The 18,223-nt window shown below is 33.1% G+C and overlaps 1 protein-coding gene across 1 annotated transcript; it reads right to left on the bottom strand.

Moving 5' to 3' along the window:
• Window positions 1–3,456: 3,456 nt before the first annotated feature.
• On the bottom strand, window positions 3,457–16,864 carry LOC118736641. The gene is made up of 5 exons (XM_036466688.1): window positions 16,610–16,864; window positions 5,613–5,918; window positions 4,903–5,015; window positions 4,528–4,812; window positions 3,457–4,478 (listed from the first exon to the last, which is right to left on the bottom strand). The coding sequence occupies exons 1-5, from the start codon at window positions 16,668–16,670 to the stop codon at window positions 4,392–4,394; spliced, it is 852 nt and encodes a 283-aa protein (XP_036322581.1). The 5' UTR covers window positions 16,671–16,864; the 3' UTR covers window positions 3,457–4,391.
• Window positions 16,865–18,223: the final 1,359 nt, after the last annotated feature.

Here is an 18,223-nt window from a genome sequence, read left to right as displayed (position 1 = left end):
TTCATCTTCATCTTCGTCGTCTTGGTCTTCATCTTTATCTTTTCCTTTATCCTGATCTAAATATGTCCATTCTTTTCTTCATTTACATATTCACCCCCACCATTGTTATTAGGTTAGGTATTTAAATTTTCCTTCCTCTTTGTCTTTATATCTAGGTTTCTTTACTTTTATTTTAATTTCTGTATTTATCACTTTCTTCTTCTCCATACTCAACTTTACCTTCTTCCTTGTTTGAGTCTAATCTATTCATGTACATACATACATACATTTTATTCCTGAACTGCTGCTTAGCACGTTTCTTTAATTCGCTATCAATATTAAAGCATACATTTAGGGGGCATTTCCGCCCCAACCATGTACATGTGTGCATTGGTATTGGTGTGACTTTTGAATTGATTTTTCGCTCTATTTTAAACTGATTTGAAATTTTAGAAATTGCCTGCACATCAGCATCAAAATACCTTTCTAATGATATATAACTGTTTATACCTTAGAAGTATAGTTTAGCCGTAAAAGGGGTGTAAAGGAAACATGATTGCCTATTTATATAATGATGATGATTTATCTCTCTGATAATTATTATGAAAGGACTTTTATAATATATGTCCTTGAATAATAATTATAGATGACTCGAAAAATATTTATCTTAACATAATGATTATTGATTGACTTTTATTCCTTTTCTTACAATAGTTATGTCTCTGGAAAAATCTTATGCGATGTTTTCATGTCCCACTATGTCCATATCTTTAACTAATTAATCTCTTTCAGGTCATCGAAAATGGTGTTGAGGTAAAAGTAAACAAGGCATTCTTGGCATGCAAAATTTGCGTTATTTGATAGAATGTCGCATTTTGCTGAAACGGACAAACACCACGTTCAAATTTTTTGGTTTGTCAAAAAAAAAAACTTATTAGTTACTTGAAATTTTAATTTTTTATACGAATCAAAATTTTACACTTAAAATTGCAGCAATTACCAAAAATGTATGCATAAATTTATACGATTATACCATATTTGCATATACATAAGTAGCCTAGTTTATTTTTTTAGCACTGCATATTTGGTAATTTACTTAAAGAGATATTTGCTAATTCGTTTGAGACAAATTTTTGTACGAAATTCAAATCAACTGTCAAATTCGTCGCCGAGACGATTAAGCAATTAAGACGGTAAAACAAATAAATACAATATTTACACTCATGCCTGCATGTAAGGATGTATGTATATAGATACATATCTGTGTTCGTATGGAAAAGTAGCTTATGTCGAAAGGCCGGCTTTAGTATAATGCGGCATTCCCTTTATTTTTTAAACGACAAGGAATTTTTTGATGAGACTTAAAAAGAATATTGACTTGCTAGCATCGGAACTATTTCTTGCACGTTTGTTTGCTAAAAGTTGTTTAACGGCTTAGCGCCCGTAAGTCATTCGCAATCGTATGCTGCGAATGCCGATTTATACTAAAGCCAGCCTTTCGACATAAGCTACTTTTCCATACGAACACAGATATGTATGTATGTATATAGTATGTATGAGTACTTGGAAAAATGTCGTATTCATGCCGTCTGCGGGAGAGTTCAGAAACTGGCAGCCGCCCAATGCTGACTATTTATCTTAGTAGAATAGACTAGACTAACTTGCTGCCTACGCAGCACAGCAGTCTATGCATCGAACGCTCCAATGGGAAAACAAAAAGGACACTAAAAGAAACCACGCGATATTTGTCAGCCAACACGTGCGTATATGTACATACCTACATACATTCAAGCGAACATACGCATTATGCTACATACATATACTAACGTAGGCAACTACTCTACATGCAATCCCCCCCACTCGTGCCCCTGGTTGCAGGCATTGACAGTACTTACTTAGTTTGTGGCTCGTGGCGGCAATTTCGTGTTATCACTCAATTTTTCTTCTATTTTATTGCATTTTTCTATGCGTTTGTTAATTTTAAGTCGTATTTAGTTGAAATGCTATGCAAAATTTAATCATCGAAATTATTTTATTTAGCGTGTTTACTTTAGAGTCGTGCAATATTTAAGTGGAGTATCTCGTTCTCGTGTTTGATAACTCGTTCGAAATTGGGTCGCCAAGGCAAGAAATGAAAACAAAAATAAGCTCTCGTTTAAATATGGCATGGGGGGATTTGGTATGGAAAAACAGTAGATTGAAAATATAAAATAAAATACATTAAATATAACAAAATATAATAAAATCACCATCCAAAAATTAAAATTAATTAAATTAAAATAAATTACATATCTAGATATACAGGGCGGTCAAAAATGAAAGAATTGTGTTTCGTTTTTAATGCGCATTGATTTTTATTTTTTTTTTTTTGTTGACGGCGTTTGGCACTTTTTTCCATATATACACGAATTTCTTCTGGAAGACCGTTTGCGAAAAAAATAAAAAAGGCAACGCCATTTTTCGCAAATTCTGCTATTTATATGAAAAAACCCGCAAAAACCGTCAGCAAAAAAAATATATTTATTAAAAATCAAAGCGATTTTACAAAAATTGTATAAGCTTATTAACTGCATACCCAAAAAATTTGTAAAAATTCTGGTTAAGAAGCTCGAAATTTAGATAAGGTTTGTTGAATTTGTCTAATATCTGTAAAGAGTTTGAAAGTTTGATTAATATTGCTTTTGACCATTTCCAATCTCAACTGAAAATGTTTTGAAAATATGTTGTTATAGGACGTTTTTGAAGCGGCAGATGAGATAGGGTGTTTTTGAACCGAATTCTCAAACAAAGCGTTCTTCAATAAAATTGTGAGATAGGTCGTTCTTGAAAAATTTTCTGAGATAGGGTGTTTTCGAACCGGCTGCCAAGATATGAAATTCGATCTTCCACTTCGATATCAAAAACGAAAAATATTGAATTTCCTAATAAACATAATCGTGGTACAAAGCTCATTAACAACATAAAAAAAAGAAACAACTTTACTGTTTGGTGGCTAGTAAAACAAAAAAAAACGAAAATCGACCTTGCACCACCGAAAGGAAAACTTTTTGGTGGAGTTATTTCTTTGTATTTAAGTAATATACGTTTTAAATATGAAATCGATCAAGCCATAATACGGATTTTCTAAATATCTTGACTCATGCGCAAGGTTTGTGGAGTTAATCCTTTTCATCTATGTAGTAGTAATTTTTTAATATCTCGACTAGAGTTCGAACGAAGGTAGATTTTTCGGCCGAAGCTGAAGTTGAACCGAACGTTCGGTTTTGATCTAACAATCGGCCGATCACCGAAGTAGAAGCCGATGATTTACTTTAAAATTAAGTAAAGTGATTTTTCCATAGATTAATTCCCACCTTGCCTTTTTATAAAATCCAAAATAAATAAAAACGCAATTATCTCTTGTGTATTAACAAATATAACCAAGCCGATTCTGAACAGAAACTCCCTGGAAGCTTCCTCTCTTTTCCCGTTCCTCCTATCATGAATAAAAAGGGCTTTTTTTTATATTAAATGGCGGAGTTGAGCTCTAAAAAAAGTGTCAAACAGCTTTTCCGAAGCTCGAATTTCCTCCTCCAAAGTTTTCGGGAAAATGCTACTCCCTGGGAGTTTACTCCCCGGGGGTAATAAGCATTGGGCTGATCATTTTCTTAAAATAGTAAGTAGTCAAAGTTCAGTTTCTGCGCATTGTTATTGTTATGTAGGAAATATATTTGTTTACATTAACTTTAATAATACAATAATAATATTTTGGCTCTAACTTGCTATGTATTTGGCCGAGCTTCTCCTGGGAGTTTTGCCATTTCGTGCCGAGGGTCGACCGCTGTAAGGAATATTATTTTTTTTTTTGTAGAATTAGTACGGACCAGGAATCGAACACAAGTCCTATGCAGTGGTAGTGCGCACCTCTTAGCGGTCAGCAACAGCGGCCGTCCTGATGTTGTCAATTAAACACAACAATTTGTTTGCGTTCTCGCCAAGTGAGTTTTTTATGTGACCGTTGGTGGAGAAATGTTGAAAAATATCAGAACCTCCAAGAACTCTTTTATACGAACATACTTATGCATATTCCTTAATTACAATTTCAAATTCCGAAGTTCTCAACTGAAAGTCAGCTGATTTTAAGAAAAAGTTGAAATACCACATTTTTTTGAAATTTTAAATTAGAATACCTAAAATAAATCTAGATAGCAAAAAGGTCCGGCTCGGCAAAAACTTCGGAAGAAGGCCAGCATTCGTTTAAAGATCTAAGCAAAGCTAAATTTAAAGTTTCAAATCTATAGCTAATCGGGAAGTTGGTTAAAAATTTATTACAAGATTTGATTACAAACAGATGAAACTTAATAAAGGCTTGCAAAATATTTCGTACTGGGAACCACAAAATTATAGAAGTTTAAAATCTATAGAAATTCAGGTCACTTTGGACGACACGTATTTTGCAGACGACATTTTAATAGCTCCCGACGCAATTGACTACTTTCGACTGCAGCATTCTCGATCAACTGTAAAATTGAAATATGAGTGGGTTATAATCTGTTCCACCACACTTACGGTGTGTGTCATGGCAGCTCGTTCTAGCGTTTCACTATCCGCATCATCATGGGGTAGGGATTCGTTAGAAGAAGATGCATTCGATAGACGGAGCGCATTTCTTGTCATGCCACTAGCACCGTCAGCGACATCTGCGTCATAACTTGGTGGAGGATCATCGTAGTCGGGTGGCGGCACCGCATTGATAGCCAAATTTTCAGCTGGTTGCAAAATAGCCGGCCGATTGGACTTCAAAGAAAACAACTCGTTGCGCATGCGTTGATTTTCCTGCTCCAGATAGTCGATCTAGGCGGCAAGCGGGAGAAAGAGTTAGTTTGTGAAATTTAAGTAAGGAAAGTGGTTTACTAGAAAAAGAAGAGCGATATATGTACATACACTTTCTAGTTCAAATTCAAGTTCATCAATTATGTCATACGCTTCGTCCAGCGCCGTTTGTAGTTTGGCCACCTGCTTTTCCAGATTTTCCGTTTCAGTCTTCGCTGCCAACTCTGCATAATGCATATTCGATTAAACAACATGCTTACATACGAGTACATATATGTATACATATGTATCTAAACACATCCCTGTAGGATCTCGGAATAGACTTAGACCACAAACTAGACTGCAATTGATTGTACATAAGTAGTCCAAAGTTTGGTCGAAGAACATGTAAAATTCTACTTACATTTAACATTGAATGTCCTTAGGCTCGGACCAATTGTCCGCTTCTGCAACAATGTAATTGTAACCAATTTTTGGGAAAAAAAAACAAAAATAAAACTTGCGATTCGAACCGGGGTTCTCAGATTTTCTAAGCGAATACTCTCTCTACATGCCAACGCCGCACATGAAAATTCGTTGACTGCGTGACATTGTAACCAATTTTATAACAAAATGCACACCTTATGCATTACATTCGGACCACTTTTAGTACAATTCACCTGTTTTACTTTACATTGCTTTACATTTTTGGACTATCTTTGGTCTAGATACAAAACTACTATACCTAGGAATATATTTTTCGAGCAATTGGACCAATTTTTCCTTCAGGGATGTTTTCTTACATATGTATATGTATGTATATATTTCTATACTATACACACCTTGTACGCGTTGATTTAATGCTGACTTCGAAACCAAACCTGACAACATTTTTTGCCGCTTGAAGGTATCTTCTAAAGCTTTGCAGCGCTGTACCTTCTCCAAATAGGCCGCGTGTAATTTATTATATTTCTTTTTTAGTCGCTCCAGATTGTCATACATTTGATCGCGTTCATCTTCAAGTCTGAGTGCCTCAATTTTTGCTTCGACATTAATTGCGGCTGTAGACCGATGATCGCCTGTGATTCGCGTTAGCTTTTGGCGAAGTAAATTATTCTCCTCCTGTAGGCGGGTGTTTTGCGCAGTTACTGGAATAAGTAAAATAGAACTTTACCTGAACAGTGTTTTGTTTTTCAGTGGCAATGATGACAATCTATTGGTAAGTTTCTAGCTATACGTGGGTCAGTAGCAGCCATTGCTAATGTGTACACTGTACATAGTACATATCTTCGATGTTTTTGCAAAACCGCCTATCATACGGCACTCAAATTTTACAAGAGAGCGAAAGAACGGGTTATCTTTGAAGGCATTGCCTTGGTAAGCGGTATTTTCTCTAGCTATTATTTTACAAATCTGTTGTTTTAATAACGATTTTACGATTCTTATGCATAAATCTCGATGCCTGGAGTTCAGGGTTAGCAAATCTAATTTTTGTCACAATGGCATTTAGGCGGTTTCGCAGCTGGTCGATGGGCGGTTTTTGCAAAAAACAGCGACGATAAGTATGTATTAACAAGGCTGTTAAGATCTGTCCATCTTTTACGGTAAATCAGTTAAATGAACAAGGTAAATGAAATATTTTTATATGGGTACCATGGCGCTATAAACAGGTGAAATAATAAAACAGCTTTCTCGCTTTATCTTTTGATTTTCGGCTGCCTTAGGGTACGTTCACACAGAAATCGGAGCCGAGCTGAGCGAATCTTTCAAATTGCTGTAGGTACATATATGCAAATGTTCATACAGCAAGCTTTTTCATAAGCGTTTTGGAGCTGAAAGCAAAGCAGTTTTTAATTTTTAATTTTGTATTTAATTTTTATGTTCATTGACGCTGCTGCAAACAAGGTATCGAAATATTCAAACAAAAACGAATTTTACAATAAAATTTAGCAAATATTTTTGTCGCTTTTCATTGACGGTAAGTTTTGTGGTATCTTTGCAGCAGGGTCCGTGAGAAAAGCTCTGCTTCGCTTCGTTCAGTGTGAACACCAGCAGCTTCGCTTTGTTCCGCCTTGCTTCGCTCGTTGCCACTCGGCTTTCTGTGTGAACGCACCCTTATAGTTAAATTTTAAAAGTCATTTTTCAAGTAAGGCCGTGTCAAGATCTTTCTTCTCTCTCTGATTACTTCACCTGGTATGGGTATCAAACATTAGAGACTTAAGAAAGTTTTGTGACAAAAATAATTTAAAGAGGCACCTGTTTCGAAATTCATAAAAAAAATAAATAAAATTAAAAAAAAAAGTTTATATGGGGATCAAACGAGAGATGGTGCAAGCAAGCTAAATCGAGTACAAAATTATTTTTGACGAGGGTTGCCACCAGCTTAGAAATTTAAAATCAATTTAATTAACAAGTTGAATGAAATACTATAAATGTGAAAGTTGGTAAGTGAGTATGTATGCTTTCCGCTCTTTGTTTGTACAAAATTAGGCACACTTATAACTTACGACCTGGATTAACATATTTTATTAGCATATTTTTTTGAAGAGGGCTGCTATCTGTTTAACTTTTTTAGTACAAATGTTCAATATATTGGACATGCTTTTTTGTACTTAAATCTCTTTCTTCGTAAATAAGAGCTTTTGTTGTTAAAGGAACAGTCATTATGAAGAAATTATATCATTCTTCTTCATCCCTTTCTTTAGCTGTATTTTGTGGATGCAGTTTATTTAACAAAAGTGAAAAATGTCACAAGCTCGATAGGGAACTTTATAAAATACAGGGAAAAATTTACTTTTTTTTACGTATCCATGCGTTTGACAGAAAATGAAATATACAAATTTTTGTGGCAGCACGCAACTACATATCAACGCATGGAAATTGGATGAATCTTGACTTCCAAGCGTAAATGTAATACGCACGCATACGGATTCGCATGCTATGGAGGTTCGCCTTTAATCGTGGTTATGAAATATAAATCGCGAAATAAAAAAAAAATCACTTCCCATTTTACAAACCTGTATTGTATTTTTGATATCAACGACCCAAAATTAGCCAGTATACAAATTTTCAAGTTTTTAACTTGAACGGCTGATTTTTTTATGCTGAAAGGGTAAGAAAAATAAATTGTAAGTTCAACCAAATGCAGCAACATCGAAGCTAAACGAACAAGGTTCAAAAATGCTTTGTTACGAAACAATTTTTAAGAGGATTGCAACATATCTACAAACTTAATTTAAGTTTAATATAGTATTACAATATGGGTGACAAACGAAATAGATTTAAGAAGTTTTTTTGGAAATATTTTGAAAAGGGGTTGACATCTCTAAGAAAGTTAAATCCGCTCCCGAAAGTTCAAAACCATATATCCGACATTGAATGTATACAGCTATGATACAAAACATCCTTTTCTACGGGTGCAACAGTTGGTTACGGGAGCTACTACTCTGCAAATAATTTTGAGCTTTCTACGGGTATCTATCTATACCATAAGCCCTTACGCTAAACTTCGAACTAATTGCAATACATATGTACTACTCCACTCCTCTATTTACGAGATTGCCAGATTGGAATTTTTATAGATTAATTTTTTCATGCGAAAATTTGATTTTTACTCCAAAGAAACTTACATGCATACATTTGTATATAGTATTCGTGTACATCTAGCATATATTGTTGCATGGAGGGCGCTTTAGAAAGGGTACTTTTGTGCATTTAACCCTGGAAACTCATGCTTCGTTTGCAACCAAATTTTTCATATAATGTGATTTAAAATCATTGTAATGAAAAATTAGACATACTCAATTTTATTATATTGACTTAATTGTTGTTTAGTAAATCTTCGATGTTTTGACATAGGCCGAAAGTAAAAATTGTCAAAATAAGCATGACCTTCCAGGGTTAAAGAATTGTTTGTTAAGTAATCTAAAGCTTTGTTAAGGAATAATAATTAAAACCAACAAGTGACAAAAATATAATTTTATTTTTCAATCTCGCGGTCTGGGCATCTGAATAGGTAGCTACCAGATCTATCTGTTCAGAAAACGCATTCTTCATACTAATACCAAAAAATAACGCATGATAAGGAACCACCGACCTATATTTAGAGTCGACGGCAATCTGTACTGATTGTTTCAGACTGTAGTGTTTTTCAGGCAGAACTAGCCGCAGTAGTGGAGGCAGCTCCGCACAGCGGCCAAAAGTAGTAAACACGGAGTAGCGATTTCTGGAAATGTTTAAGAAAAAATTTTGATCTTGTCGCAAGTAATTTGAATTTATTTTTCCACTTGTGAGGATATATAAGTAAAAATCCAGATTTCTATGGCCAAAAATCAGAACATTTCTGAAGCATCGAATCCGAATATACAATTTTGTTTTTAGAAAAAAAAATATCTTTTAATACAGTTTCATTTAAAACAAAACAATATATACGGTGGCAGGAATGAAAGTTCGGGACGCACGGTACTGATTTTAAAATCGGGAACCAAAATTCTTTCCCAACACCCCCGATATAACTTGCAACCTCCGAAAAATCAGAAAAATTTCCTTAACAACGTTTAATGAAATAAGCACTGATTTGTTGGGATGAGAACAATAAAGCAAAAAAAAAATATCCAAAGATGCCAGATCTTTCATTATTTATATATATTTTATTATTTAAAATTGAGTTGATACATGTGAATTAATGTAAGTGATAAATTTTGGGACCCACGGGATCCGCGGGAATTGAATATTTAGTCCCGCGCTCATCTCTACGACATACCTTTGTTTTAAAAAATGTTTACTATTTTTTATGAAAATCTATTTACTATCTTAAAAAAAAACAGGTAATCAAAATTTAAAACTTTGTAGAACATTTATAAACATCCGACGAATTGTAAGAAAGGTTGATAAAAATGTTAAACTATTTAATCTGATATTCCATAATTATTTTGAGTATGCAGTTTTGTAACCCATTTGAAATTTGAAGTAGCTAAGACTTACCGTTGATTTTTGGCAATTTTTTTGTTCGTTCTTTTTCTTCCATACAAAGTATACCCAAAAAATTTTTTATGTGGAGAAAATGATCAACACCCTCCACAAAAAAAATACCAAAAATCAACGGTAAGTCCTAGCTACATATTTAAAATTTGAACTTTGAATTGAATGGGCTATAAAACTTCATACTCAGAATGTTCAAAAGTTCGATGAAACTTTGTCGAATTTTGCTAACTTTTGTACAAAGTTTGAAATTTTGACTTACTTACATGGTCTTTTTTAGGTAACGAGCCACACTTTCATAAAAAAAATAATAAACATTAAATAATCGAAAGAGGAATAGCCAAAGAATGCTAAAATGTCTATTCTCTCTTTATATTTTTGCAACTGTATCTGAAGCTTATATAGTGATGTTCCGATACGAGTACATATGAGTAAATACTTGAGTATCTCTACCAAGTACCGAGTATTTTTTGTACTTCGATACATGTGACCAAGGACTTGGTACCCACCATTGTGCAAGATTCAAACTCAAAATTTTAAAACACATTGGGCCGTATGCATAAATGCTTCTACTTAAAATTTAAAACCTTTTACTCGATTTGTTCAAATAAATTTAAGTGAAAGGTATGAAATTTTAAGTAAAAGTAATTCTTAATTTTTATGCATATGATCCATTTATATGTATGGCTATGGTATGATTTATGTTATGTCATATTCAAAAAGCCATTTCTGAATTAAATTAGCCATTTCTAAATTAAATTATATCTTTGTAACTAACATATAAAAGTTGCGAGAATATGTTTTACCTATATGTATGTATATATTAAAACTAAGCATATATTTTCATATTAAAAAGCCTTTTTGCATTAAATTATATCTTTGTAACACATAAAAAATGGTTTTAATTATTTTAAAAAAATTGCAAAACTGAAATATTTCGTCTGAGTACTTTTGAGTACAAGTAGAATCGAGTATTTTCTAGCGATACTTTGAGTAGCATCGAGTACCCCCTTCGATGTCCTAAAGTGAGTACTGGTATCGAGTAAATGGTGGTATCGGACGAACACTAAGCGTATATATTTCGTATCCATGTTTTTGTTGAGGGAATTAGTATTATTTTTTATAACTTCACTAAATTGAAGTTAGAATTGTTTTATTAAAAAAAAAAAAAACTTATTAAATAACTATAAAAACTTCAAAAAAATTTAGACAAGAATGATAGACTACAATATAGCGAAAGTATCTGCTTGACAGAATAAAACATAACCAAAGATCAAAGAAAATAAGGATGCTGGCTATGTTTATGGCTTCCTTATATTCTAAATATGCCTTTTTGATAAAGAAATTGCTGCCACGTTTGTATGAAAAATTGTTTCTGGGCCAGAGTACACGCACACACTTATTAAATTAATAAAGAAAACACTGAAAATCGGGACTTAATCAGTACAAATATGAAAAATCAGGACACTTATACGTCCCGACTCTTAAAAAATATTCAGAGGGAAAACTTTCCCAAAAGCGGCACTGTCCCGCCAAAATTGGTACGAATGGACACCGTAGAATTATTTCAAATAGTTCCAGCTATGAGGAACTACTAGTTAAGCTTCTATTCGTCACTTTTTTGACACGCCTCCTGGACAATTTATTGAATTTGTATTGTAGCTGAAGGAAAAGATTCTGATATGTAATATAATATAGATATTAATGACACGCCAATCTATTAATCACACTCAACATTCAGCTAAAAAATTGACGCTTTTCTGCACGAGATCCGTTTTCGATGGCAAGAGACCTGCTTGCCTTAGCTCAGCTTTTGTTGTATAAAATTTAGGTAGAATTGAAAGTTTCAGTGCAAATACATATGTTTTCGTTTTGTCATTTTTAAAAGAAAGAAATAGGAACTTCTTTAGAAATAAAATAAAAGTGTTTATTCATTTTCCCCAAAATTCATAAAATTTAGTACTTGGAGCAAAAAACGTTGTGTTGGAGGTGGACGCCATAATAAGATACTCTTCGTTTACTTCCTAGTTGGAAAATTTTGGCGTAAACAAGCAGGGCACACCGAATTTCATAAGAAAAATTTTTTTTTTTTTAATTTTCACTTATTTTTCTAGAATTAGTGGACAATAATGTAAATCGATGTTGACGTTCTTTCGGATTTATGATTTTATGGTTAAAACCACATTTACTATTTCCGCCCACAAGAGCTGTGGGCGTGGTAGCGTTTTGAGTTTTACCATTTTCCGCATTTATTCATTCCTAAGTGCCGAATAGCGGAATTATACGAATTTTCAGCGAATTTGCAGTACGGTTACCATAGTAAAATAATAAAATAAATAAGAAATAAATAATTTCAACTTAAATTTACTTCCACTGTTCGTTCCACGTTCCACGATCGTTTTTAGTCGGGAATTTCAGTTCGTTCAATTCTAGTATAATAAAGTTTCAAATGGCCAAAAATTACCGTTGATTTTTTATAATTTCGTTTGTCATATTTGCTTTCATATAACGAATAAATATAATTTATTTTCATATGGAAGAAAACCGCTAAAGCGTCGGCAAAAAATTCTAAGGGTGCGTCCACACAGAAAGTCGAGCGGCGCCGAGCGAAGTAAGGCGGAACAAACCCAGCAAAAAATCGGTAATCGCTTTTAGTGGTAACGTGTTCTAGAATACATAGCGGTATAATGCCTTCAAATTTTTTCGTTTCCTTTAGGCATTGCCGGTAACGCAAAGTAGAATGTCCTACAATATTTTATTTATTTCGGTTCTTTGGTTTATTTCGGGGAATGCAAAGTAGGATGTCCTATAACATTTCATTTTTAATTCGCTTCTTTGCTTCATTTCGGGGAATGCAAAGTAGAATGTCCTTCAATATTTTATTTGTTTCGCTTCTTTGCTTCATTTCAGGGAATGCAAAGTAGAAGGTCCTACAATATTTTTTTTATTTCGCTTCATTGCTTCATTTTGGAGAATGCAAAGTAGAATGCTGAATATCCAAAAATTCTTTTTCTACCGTTACTTTCTGTGGAAAATTGTCTCGCATAAAAATCACGTTTTGCTTTGTTCAATTTGCAACGAAGTTGAACTCAGTCAATGAAGTGAAGAGCGAGGAAGTACAATTTTAAGCTTCATTAAATACGCATGTATGTACATACCGATTTTTAAGTAAAATCTAAATACCTAAATACATACATATGTATGTATAAAAACTGATTTATACAAATTTTAATTAATTTTAATCTTTTAAAACATTTTCTGATTTCAATTTAATATAAATAAGTATGTACATTAGTTTCTCTGTAAGGCATTCTTTGTTTGCTTCTCTCGATTCTGTTTTTCCATGCGTTCTCCCTTCGTTTGAAGGTAATGCTGCGGGTAAGGGCTTACCGCCAATGACATGCCCATGTTAAAAGAAGGCCTTCTTAAAGCGAAAGGGTAAGCGATTCCCATCGCCTAGCTCGTTTCCACTTTCGTTTCTGTGGTAATCATGTTTTTTGCTGGGAAGCGAAGCTGCTGGTGTTCACACTGAACGAAGCGAAGCGGAGCTTTTCTCATCAAATATTACCGTCAATAAAAAGGGGCAAAAATATTGGCTCAATTTTATTCAAAAGATTAGTTGTAGAATTCAGTTTTATTTGAATATTTTTCTATTTTGTTTGCAGCAGCACACATAGGGACGAATCGACAATATAGGGCGACAAACATGTTTACTTCATATGTATTTGACAGATTTCAATGAAATTTGGTATTTAGGGATTTTCATCATCACTGATTTCGAATGTTAAATTAAATTTCCAAAATTCACAATAGTGGATCCAATATGGCGGACGATTCCTTAAAAAATGTCTATATTTTTATATTTTATCGAAATTGATATTATATTTTCAAAAATTCAAAATGGCGGATCAAATATGGCGTTCCGAACAATAGGCGATTTACTTTCAACGCAATGCATTACCTTTAGCACCATTTGAACCCATTTTGAATTTTGAAAATTTAATTTTAATTTCGTAATCAAAGATAACGAAGATCTTCTGAAAACCAAGTTTCATAACAAACTATAATTTAAAACAAGTAAGAGCAGCGCTGTCTTCGGCTATGCCGAAGGCTTCATACCTTTCATGAACATCTGCAAATTTTACTTTGACAGATTTCTGCTTTTGAATACATCTGCATACATCGATAGAGGAGTTACATACTTATATAAAAAATCGCATCTAAACAATCAGAGGTATGGAAGATATACTTTATATGACACCAATTTAAGTGATTTTCACCGCTATGTGATCGGTATGTAAACCGGTAACACAATTTATTGGGTTTAGTTTCGTACATAAAGGAGATATATGGCAAAAACTGGTATCTTAACAATCAGTGCTATAGGAGATAAAGCTTATAAAGCATAGATTTTGACGATTTTCTCAGTAGACTTTGTATTATTATTTATAAAATATCTTACGAAATTTATCGGTTTTAGCTGTTCAAATAAAGGAGTAAAATCCCATATCTGAACAATCAGATGTATGGAAGATATATGTTGTAGTCATCCGATCCTTGTTATTTCCGCTGTAAGTATTCTGTTAATAATGAGTGAAAATGGTGCGAAATTTCATGTTCCTAGCTGCATAAATGGAGGAGTTATGATAAAAGACCTCATATCTGAACAATCAGTTGTATGGGGGCTGCAGGTTATAGTGACCCGATCTTTGTTATTTTCGCTGTAAGTCTTCTGTTGATAATGAGTGAAAACAGCGCGAAATTTCATGGTCCTAGCTACATAAATGGATGAATTATAACGAAAAATCTCATATCTGAACAATCAGTTGTATGGGAGCTATAGGTTATAGTTACCCGATATTTTTAATTTTCCCTGTAAGTTTTCTGTTGATAATTATTGAAAACAGTGCGGAATTTCATGTTTCTAGCTATATAAATGGAGGAGTTATAACGCAAAATTTTATATCTGAACAATCAGTTGTATGGGAGCTATAGGTTATAGTGACCCGATCTTTGTAATTTTCACTGTGAGTAATCTGTTGATAATGGGTGCAGGTATTGCAAAATTTCATGTTCGTAGCTGCATAAATGGAGAAGTTATAATGAAAAATCTCATATCTGAACAATCAGTTGTATGGGAGCTATATGTTATAGTGGTCCGATTCTTCCGGTTCCGACAAATGATTAATACATTATAAAAATACACCCACCTACCAAATTTGATCCGGATATCTCGAAAACTGAGAGACTAGATTGCATACAAACAGACAGACAGACGGACAGACGGACAGACGGACATGGCTAAATCAACTCAGCTCGACGTTCTGATCATATAAGTATACATTTTCATGGGTCTATCTCTTTTTGTTCTGGTACTTACAAACATCGGACCAAAGTTATAATACCATTTCATGCTCATGAAAGGTATAGAAAGTGGTCCGCCATATTGGATCCGCCATTTTGACCACTGTATGTGCATACGAAAATATTATATAAACATGTTTTATTATTATTTATTTGTTAACTAACTTTATAAAAGTTTGGTTTGGTTTATGAATACAAAGATGGATTACACTTAAAATAAAATAAACAGAAAGACCAGCAATATATCAAAATACATTCAATTTTTGTGTTTTTTTTTTTTTTGTAAATAGGGAAATATCTATGTGTGGGGAATTTTCGTAATTTCCTGAGCCTTCCCTGATCAGAATGCACCTAAACATTTATAATGCGCTTAATATCAGAAACTATGGGCTGGTTTCTCCAACTCCAACTAACTTAGTTTAGCCATTTTTTGGACTTAAGTCAATAGTTAGCCTACTTTTTACACAGCTTATTCTTGACTAAGTCTATAAAATTGGCTAAACTAACTTAAGTGTCTCTGCACCAATCGTATTCGGCATATTCATTGCCATTATCGTCATCAGTAACTTCATGATCAAGGTTATGTGATGGACATATGGGCATAATGTTCTTTATTGTATTCTAGCGTCAACTAATTATGAAAAAAAGAAACAAACAGGTACTCTGAATATCAAACAGGTCCAAAGCAGCGTTAGATTTTATTTATTTTAATTTACCGCTGACTTTTAGCCCGAAAATTAAGTTATTTATAATCTTAACTTTAGAAGAATACTTAACTTTCATAACGATATTACAATTCTCACTGCAGTGCATCATACCTCACCTTACCCTGCAGAAAAAATTGACAATTGATAAAAAATAACCCACTTGTAGTTAGCTTTTTGCGGGATTTCTATAAAATTTATTATTAATTAATTTAGTTAGCTACAAAAAGCTAAATTGAAACTAGTTGACAGGAGTAATGAGGAGATTATTTTCTTTAAACCCGTCTCTATTTAAATATCCTGCACTTCGCAAATACTTTTTCGAACTGAGGACTAATAAAAGGTAGATCGAAATTTCGTTTTATCATTTTGAAGCTATGTCTGACGGAGTTCGAATATGGGACCACCTACAGCAGAATATGGAAACAAATATGAAATGTGATAAAATAAATAAAGTAAATAAAAATAAAAAAATAAAAAAATTTTGTTTTTCCTATTGATATTTTGTGTCCAAAAGTAGTTAGTTACAAGTTAGTTACATCAAATACAGAGACTATATTTAATGCGGAGGTAAACCACCCTTGACTATTTCGCTCCCATCGCCATAGAAATATACATAGTTAGCTTTCGTCAAAGAAAATATACAGATATTAAGTGACTTTTAGCTCCTTCCTAATCAACTTAAAGTTTACTTATTTTTAGATACATTTCCTGCAGGGTACATACATCTTTTATATATCACACACATGCATACTAAAGATACGATAGTAAATAAATAATTAGTAACTCACAGGCGTCCAATTGTGTTCGCAAAATATGCTCGTTGGTTGTTCGACGCTGCTGTTCAGCCATATCTCAGTATTCAGTTCATATGAAATTTATAGTTTTCAAGCTAAATTTTTTTGGTATATTGACTTATAAAAACACTTTTCTAAATATCAGTTTCTAAACAAACTTTTCTATTTTTTCAGCGAATATACACAACTCGAAACGGTAGACTTTTATCATTGCCGACTTTGGTTTCCAGGTTATGCAGACTCGTACTAATCAATAACAACGAGCAATAAATTTTAAGATGATAAGAAAAATGTGGGGAAATTTTTTTCCCAGCTAGAGTTATATCTATTACTCGCTAGTATATTGTAAAGAGCTTTTGAACTAAATATACTTACTTGTAGAGAAAATTAAACATTTTTTCTGTTAGCTTTTTTTATTTAAACTAGAGTGCCAGTTACTGTCGAAATTCGACAGTTTTTCTAGTTTTAGAAGCCTTGGAGAGGTTTTCTAACTTAACACGTAGCAAAACTTATACGCTACAAATTAACTAACCGGAAAATCTTCTGTTGGTCTTTGGAGGACCTCGGAAGGACTTGGAATTGACCCGATACATTCAAGTTTATCGATAAATTTCAATGATTTGATACATATCGATAGTTCGATGAATTTCAAGGACACTAAAATTCGATAACTTAACAAAATTCGTTAACTCGACCAATTTCGATAAATGTGAAATTCGATGGCTCGATAAATTTCGATAACTCAAAAATGTAAAAACTTTGGATACCTTTATAAATTTTTACTTTTGACATCTCCACATTTTTCGAAAGCTATCGAAAAATTTTGATATCTCATTACACTCTGTTAGCACGATAAAATTCAATAAGCAGTGATAAATCGATAAGCTTATATAATCTTGAAATTTCGATAAATCGATATATATTGAAAATTCCATAAACTTCGCTTCGTTGAACCAACCAATTTCAGTAGATCAATAATTATCGATAACTCTGTAAGTTGAAAGAACTCCATGCATTACGTCACCTCGATATATTTCGTTAAGTCTATAAATAATGATCATTCAATAAATATCGATAACTTGATACATTTCTTTAACTTGACAAATTTCGTTAATCCCACATGTTTTTATAGCTCGATAACTATCCGTAAATTTGGACAACTTAGTTTCTGTGTCTATAAATTTCTACAACTCAGTAAACATTGATCGGTTTGAATAATTCGATACGGTGCGATAACTTAATAAGCATGGATAAATTTCGATAATTATAAACTTCGATGATTCGATAAATTTCAGTAACCTTTATGGCTGATTTTATTTCGATTCCTATCGGAAAATTTCAGCTCTGTTAACCTTATGTATTTCTCATTGTCTCCATTTTCGCCTTTATCTCAATTTTCGACTTTATCTTCACTTTTGCCTTTTTTGTCTTCATCGTTATCACTTGTTTCTTCATCTTCATATTTATCTTTATTTCAAAGTTTAATTTCAAATACGAAGTAAAACCAAATGCGAAACCGCTTAAATTGAATAGGTTGCAAAAACAACCATACACAAATATGGAAATTTTCAAACGACGATTTTCAACCAATTTCGAAACTATAAAAAC

Source organism: Rhagoletis pomonella, unplaced genomic scaffold, assembly GCF_013731165.1.
Source record: "Rhagoletis pomonella isolate Grant_MI unplaced genomic scaffold, Rhpom_1.0 Rhpom_scaffold_00003, whole genome shotgun sequence".
NCBI lineage: Eukaryota > Metazoa > Arthropoda > Insecta > Diptera > Tephritidae > Rhagoletis > Rhagoletis pomonella.
Note: the sequence above shows the minus strand (reverse complement) of the source record. Positions and strands in the feature narration are given on the sequence as shown.

Bases quoted from the DNA above. Each gene is read 5' to 3' on its own strand.
- LOC118736641 (XM_036466688.1), bottom strand. From the start codon at position 16,670: ATGGCTGAACAGCAGCGTCGAACAACCAACGAGCATATTTTGCGAACA. The intron at 5,919-16,609 runs GTGAGTTACTAA...TACTTATTCCAG, and splicing joins GCGAACACAATTGGACGCCT to TAACTGCGCAAAACACCCGC. The intron at 4,813-4,902 runs GTATGTACATAT...CTTGCCGCCTAG, and splicing joins TTGAATTTGAACTAGAAAGT to ATCGACTATCTGGAGCAGGA.